At 40.9% G+C, this 7192-nt stretch overlaps 2 protein-coding genes across 2 annotated transcripts in view; one reads left to right on the plus strand and one right to left on the minus strand.

The window, feature by feature from the left end:
* Positions 1-1579: 1579 nt before the first annotated feature.
* Positions 1580-3955, minus strand: PCYB_146470 (HD domain containing protein; the record flags this gene model as incomplete). The annotated part of the gene is made up of 2 exons (XM_004225117.1): positions 1580-2209; positions 2252-3955. The coding sequence occupies 2 exons, from the start codon at positions 3953-3955 to the stop codon at positions 1580-1582; spliced, it is 2334 nt and encodes a 777-aa protein (XP_004225165.1).
* A 2330-nt stretch (positions 3956-6285) lies between these two features.
* Positions 6286-7192, plus strand: part of PCYB_146480 (50S ribosomal protein L23) — a gene marked incomplete at its 3' end in the record, with an annotated part of 1253 nt that continues 346 nt past the window's right edge. The window contains exon 1 of the mRNA XM_004225118.1: positions 6286-7152. Within this exon, the coding sequence (XP_004225166.1) occupies positions 6514-7152 (639 nt within the window). The 5' untranslated portion in view covers positions 6286-6513. The remainder of the gene's footprint in view (positions 7153-7192) is intronic.

Here is a 7192-nt window from a genome sequence, read left to right on the forward strand (position 1 = left end):
ATTTGGCTTGTTCATAATTTTTTTTTTTCTTTTTTTGTGTAACTTTATCCACTTTTGTTGCATACACATGAGCAGCTCTTAAGAGAATTAACCTTAACAGAACGAAAGGGGGAGGGACTCTCCTTAAAGCCTTTTTTTTTTTTTTTACCAAAAAAGCAGCGCGTACGAAATTGTACACAAAACGGTTAAGTTAACAATGTTTCTGCGCGAGCGTTTGCATCATTACATGACCCGCACATAAAATTTAATGTCACATTTCGTATGTTCCAAATATTAATTTCAAAGGCGCAGCTCGTTCTTTCCATTTGCGCGTGTTCTTCCAAAGTTTCAATTTCAAGGGTACACACTAAACTGTGCACATGGAACGGGAAAGCACAAAAAGTCCCAAGGGGAGAAATGTTAGCATGCGCGTGGGCAACAGCTTAAGCGGAAATTAAACTAACGCTCAACTTGTTACTTTACTTTGAGTAACGCGTTTTGTTTTAATCTCTTACTCTACTTCAATTGTCAAATGGTGAGATGGAAATGGTGTGGGCCGCTTTGCGTTACATTTTTTTACACTAATTTTCCACCGCGAGGGGTGAATCATATTGGCTACATGAATTAAAAAGGGGAAAAAAAAAAAAAAAAAAAGACGGAGCAAAAAAAAAAAAAAAAAGGCGAAAATTCGCGAGAACGCTCCTCATCAATGAGGCGAACGCTTCAATCGCCAACGCGCACTCTGCGCGCCTGAAATTCAGACGGGAAAAATATTTCTTAATGTGAATGAAAAGGAAAAAAAAAAAAAATTAGATAATGAAACACTATGGTGAGTTGCTACATTGTGCAGAATGCATCAAACAGTTTACAAAAAAAATAAACAAACAAGCGAATTAGTACAAATATATACATACAAGCATGTATGCGTACACGAATGCGCAATGCGTGAAAAAAGGGCATGTTCTCCTTTCTGATGTGGGCAGGGGCCTAACAGAAACGAGAAAGAGAATTTCCCCCCCATTCGGTAACCACTAGGGGCTGTCCGCACATGTGTGCAGGATTGCACACAACACAAGCCCATTCGTACATATATATATGTATATATATATGTACGTATATGTGTATGCATATATTTACACACATAAGTTATACGAACGGCGCACCGAACCAACGCGCGCGAAAAGCATAAAAAATAATCACGACAAAATGAGCCTGTGGCGACAACGCCGCGCTGTGGTATACTACACAAACGCCGCAGCTCAAGCTGGCGGGACCACAACGCGTTTGGATCGTTACCTGTCCCTTTTTACCAAAGGGGGGAAAGGTGATTAATTATTATATAAGAGTAAGACGGTGGAGAGAGAGAAAAAATGGTCAAGGAACCACACCCATGTGCGCCCTGATGTGTTACAAAAAAGGGGTACGTAGTGTAAACCAAACGGATACGTACACAGTTGCCACGTTGTGCAGGCTTTAATTTGATGTACTTATGGGCAGATCTGAATTTTCACGCCCTTTTTATGCTGAACTTGGGCTTTTTTTTTTCCGCTTCGCCTCATGCTACTTGACCTGGTTGCACTGCGCTACTCTTCGCTTCATCTCATTTGACTATTTTCTTCTTGTAAAGGGGCGAGGATTCCGAGAAGACATCCGACAAAAACTTGTTATGCGCATCCTTCGCCAAATGAGCCACCATTTTATTTTTACAGTATAACCTCACGTTGCACTCTTCGAAGTACCTCGGGTGCGTGCCCCTATATTCCTTGTGCGCTATGAAAGCCTCATCCTCATTATCTGAGCTGTAGAAATAAACCGAATCCAGTGGGTCGTTTGCACCCATTCCGTAGTTCAAATAGTTCCAGTCTATGATGATATCATCCGGACTAAGTCCATGGGCATATCTAGCTATCCTCTCCTCATTTGCTATATCCTTCAAGTACTTAATGAGTTGCGGTTCTGAAAGGTTAATTTCTGAAATGTATTTGTAGGCATGGTTAGAATTCCTATCATGTATAACGGAGTTAATTAGGTTTAGCGATTTCTGCACTTTTTCATCGTACTTGTGTTTGTTCGCTCTTTTCTTGATATCGTAAATTATGGACGAATCAGTTAGGTCAAGAAAAGCATCCAAGTCGTGTAAAGATTCCGACCACTTGAAAATATCATCAGCTAGTCGAAAGCCATCACACAGCATCAGCTCCATAACTCGGACCTTTCTATGAGTATACACCTGTTTGAATAGAGAAAATCTGTTCATATAAACAGTCCATACAGGATGGATCTCCTTAACGTTGTATGTTATATGTCCATTAATAACGGAACTTTGACTAATGATTCGATTACAATTGAGGGATGGAAGTGTCCCATTTGGGGGGGCAATAGTTGCATCTCTCTGTAGATAATCAAATTTGTCAGCATCTAATCCATTCCTATTATTACATATAATGTCGTACGAAGCTTCTATCAAAGAATCTACTGGATCTACCCCGCAAAGCGATTTGTGGTGTTCCCTCCCCTTTATTAACTTTTTTATAATTTTGATATCTGTGGAGTCTAGCACATCATCCTGGTCTATCAAATTTTCTATAATGTGTTCGACAATTTTCAGAGACATAGATGCATGATTCCATTTATAATCTGTGTCTTCTTTTTTATAATTCATAAAGAAGCTTTCGAAGGTATGACTGAATGGGCCATGTCCCAAATCGTGACACAGACCAGCAATCTGCACACACCGAAGCATTTTATTTAATTCCCCACTGTATGGAGATAAATTATAGCGATTGCACAAATGAGCAAAATATTTTGCAGACAAATGGCCAACTCCTAAGCTGTGCTCAAATCTCGTGTGCGTAGCTCCGGGGTAGACAAACTGGCAAACACCTAATTGAGATAAATTTCGTAATCTTTGGAAGAAAGGATTATCAATGATGTTTTTAAATGTCCAATTGTCAAACTCGATAAACTGATGTATTTTGTCGCATATCGTTTTTGTGTGTTTTTTTTTATTTTTACAATCACATGGATCGAATTGGCTAAAAATGTTGTTGCAGAAAATTCTTTTCTTTTTTACACTTAAGGCAAAGTTGAGGATTTGTACAAATTCGGAGAAAGAGATTCCCATTTCGTTCTTTACCCTTTCGAAGTTCCTCCCCTCTATGATTATGCGTTTGAACAAATCTACATTTCGAATGTTGCTCTGTTCAAATTTGGGCCACAAATGGGGGAGACCGACATGAATGCACATCATCAGGAGGTCATTTAAGTCCATCACTTTGTAGATATAATTTATCAACCTTTCCTTATCCCTGTCCGTCGTGGGCAAGGTTTTAATCACTTCTGACTTTATGTACATGTCAAAGTAGACGTACTCCCCCTTTTTTTCTGCGCCGTTTCGCTTCTCTTTCGCCTGCTCGTAGTAATCCTGCATGGCCGCGATTTCTTTGCACGCATAGGTCGCTTCGCTGTGGGTGGTTGGGTTGTCCATTCCGTTGCAGTCCATTCCGCTGCTGTCCACTCCGTTGCAGTCCATTCCGTTGGAGAGCACCCCCTCTCCCTGTGCGCCCCCCACTTGCTGCCCATTCCTCTGCACCCCATTACATCTGTCGCCTTTTTCCCTACTCGCAGGGGCGTGACCATTACACAGCTCCGCCTCTCCCAGGTTGACCCCATCCCCATTATGCTGCGCCAATTTGCCATTTACGCTGACCCCATTCTGCAAAATATTTTCATGTGCATTTGCAAATTTCACATTCGATTGGCTACTTATGTCCACATTTTCCTCATTCCTCATACCAGTGCAACTCGTGACCGTAAGGTACGAAACATGGCGTAAAAAATCGTACACAGTTCTTACATTTCTGAGTTCCAGATTTTGTACAATTTTATCCTCTTTTTCCAGGCATATGTTTCGTAAAAAGTCCTTTAGGCTCGAAATTTCGCACGCTGGATTGATATTATTACATTGCATGTTCATGATATATATATATTTTTTTTTTGCTTACACTTGGGATTTTTTTTTTTTTTAAAATGCTACCTGTTTAATTCTCACACAGCTGCATTTAAAGAAAACTACGGTTTGCCTTTCGCCGTGAAAATGATTCTTTTCTGCAACATCGTTGAGGGGATGTTCAGCTTACGGGTGACAAATTTTATGGCGAAAGAATTAAACCCCAGGGGGATGGGTAAATTGTGGTAAACGTTTGAACACTGCAAGTGTTTGGAGTTGCCAGTGGGGACGAATCAAACAAGCTACACTGGAGCACACGCTTTTGTATCTACTGCAAAAAGCAGTAAAGTTGTTCCATGTGGTGATAAAAAAAAAGAAGGCTGTAAAATAATGAGGGCACCTTTTTCCACTTTTAAACGAATGTAAAAATTGGAGTTACAAAAATGGGGGAGGTGGACGAAATGGAAATTCACCTTGCCGTTATGGCAAATAATCGTTAAGGAAAAATTTAGGATGTTATTTCTGTCGAGGAAGAAAAGTTGTATTTCTGTTTCGTTCGTTTAAAGCAAACTTGTGAGAGTTGGGGAAAAAAAACGGCCGAATTTGCAAAAAAAATAGCGTCGCATTGCAAGTGGTCACATTGCACATAAGTGCGAAAAAGAAGGGGGGTTTTGCTTCGCTATCTTTCGCGTCGCCTTTCGTCGCTTAGCTTCTTTCCGTTTCGTTTCGCATCTTTTCGTTCCGTTCCTGTTCGCATCGCATCGCTTCGTTTTTTTTTTTTTTTTTCCATTTTGGTGAGATTTATTTTGTTCCATTTTGTTTCGCCCTGTCCCGGTTCGCTCCGCACTGTTTCCTTTTTTTTTTTTTTTTTTTTCCCATTCCACGCAAAATGTACATTTTACCTTCTACACAATTCCGCAAAAAATAGCTCCACTTGTGTGCACAAGTTTGAATTGATCAAATTGTGCAGAAAGAACAAAAAAAGGATACTTTTCGTGCTGCCCGAATTTGCAAATGTTTGCACTTATTTTTGGCCATTAAAATATGCAGTAATTTTTTTTGCCTTTTGCACCCGTTTCCACGTGCATGCGGAATTGGGGGCTGCCCAATGCTTATCATTTCATGTAGGTGGATATGTGCACATAATTACGTAACCACTCGGGGGAATACCCTTGGGAACTGTTGCGGCGATGACAAGATACTGTTGCAGTGGGCGGTGCAGTGAGCACCAGGGTGTGCCTACTTGCAAGACTTCACGTGAACCACGTGGAGTGCGCCCATGCAAACATAAACGTGGATACATAGGGGAACATAAGCATATGTACACGCATGTTCTTCTTTTTCATTCCGATGCTAATGATTGAAAGGATACCCCCCTAAAATGGCCTCTACTAGGCTGGGGTGACCTCTCCACTTAAATACATTTCACCATCCCGTAGTACCACATTGGAAACGCCCATTCGTTGCTTCACACTCCTACTTGGAGAAAACTGTAGAAGAAAGGGAAAAGCAAAAAACATATCACCCACATAGCTGCGCAGATCAATTGGGAAAAAAAGAAAAAAAAACCTTCAATATGCATTTATGCTGTTAACACATGACAGCAATATGTTCAAACAAAATTATGATCCTCACACGCGATGTGGAAACAAAATTTCGAACAGCACAACGTCAGTTCATTTTTCGGTCTTAACGTGTGGCATGTAGTCCTTGTACCAGTTTGGGGCAAACGCAACGGGGATAGCTCAACGGGGGTGGCGCAACGGGGGTGGCCCAACGTGGGGAGCGCAAAACACACGGATGAATCTGTACAAACTATGCACCGCTTGCTACGTAATACCGATTATCATCCCCGCGCGGTTAAGTTCACGTGGACGTTTGCCTCTTACAATGTTCGCTTCTGCCAGGTGCGCCAAACATATGCACGTAAATATACACTCACGCTTGGGCGTACTTTTCCACCGAGTGAATGTCAACCTTTTGGTAAAACATTTTAAGTGGTGCAAAAGCGATTCACTCACATCCGCCCCTTCACCGCTTCACTGCTTCAAATTTCCGCTCCGCGGTTCTCACTTTGCAATTACAATTTTTTTTTTTTTTGCGCTCCACGGGATTGCAAACTGGGCTGTGAAAGCCAAAGTGACACGGTCAGGGGACTCTCTAAACGGTGCGAAATAGAGAAATAGCGAAATGTACTTATATAAAAAAATGTTTTAATTTTTTTTTTTTTTTTTTACTTTTTCGACACACAATACAAAAACGCCGCTCCAGCGATAGTACCACATGGCGTCAGCAGATAGAACGAAAACATCGCTCAAGTTGATGAGAAAAAAAAAAAAAAAAAAGGCATATTACACATACATGAAAGGATAAAAGAGCAAACGTAGGAGTGATTACTTACGGTATTGGAGGGGGAAAGAGTGAACTCCCCCCGTTTATGGTTATCCCTTACCGTTGAAGAAGCTTACCTTGTTCATGCGCAAAAGGGCACATACTAACGTACGTACCTATGCACATACACGCATATATAACGGCGCATTCGCCAGACTAGAAGCACAAGCGCAACTCCTTCACCTCTGCTGATAATGTTTCTATCCTTCGTGAGGCATACCCCCCCAAAAAACCCAAGAAATGTTTTTTTTCCGTGGCAGAATTTCAGCATACACAAGTCAGGGAGCTTCCTAGAAAAGAACAGACTGGCACTGAGGGTGCCAATTAATTTAACCAAATTTGAAATTAGAGAATACTTGAGAAAAATATATAATGCCAAGGTTATAAAAGTCAACACATTAATTAAGGTACCGGAGAGGAGAAGAAATTTAACCGACTTTCGTTTCAATTATTATCGAAATGGGCCGAGATATAAAAAGGCAATCATAACATTAGAACATGAAGTACCTGATAGCGTGAAAATGATTCAGTCATGTAAAAATATCGGCAGAAATCCGTATATAACAAAAAAAAATGTCATTTATGGTGTTCGCAGCGATGTGAAAATCACACCTACACGGTCGCAACTGTGGCACATGGGTGAATGCAGATATTCTTGGAGATTACCTCTGACCAACTTGCTGGCTGATTATAAAATGAATTTAAACCCTGACTTAAGGATTGACGAAAACCTTGTTCAACTTGCCCCTGATGTGACCAAACCGTTTATGCATTCGGGCATTTCGTTGGAAACGTTCAAGCCGAACAGTGTGCCGGAACAAACCTTTCCGAAGGTTAACTTTTTTTTTTTTTTCAAAGAATGAAGTGTTGCGC

The sequence above is a fragment of the Plasmodium cynomolgi genome, chromosome 14 (assembly GCF_000321355.1).
Source record: "Plasmodium cynomolgi strain B DNA, chromosome 14, whole genome shotgun sequence".
NCBI classification, from domain to species: domain Eukaryota; phylum Apicomplexa; class Aconoidasida; order Haemosporida; family Plasmodiidae; genus Plasmodium; species Plasmodium cynomolgi.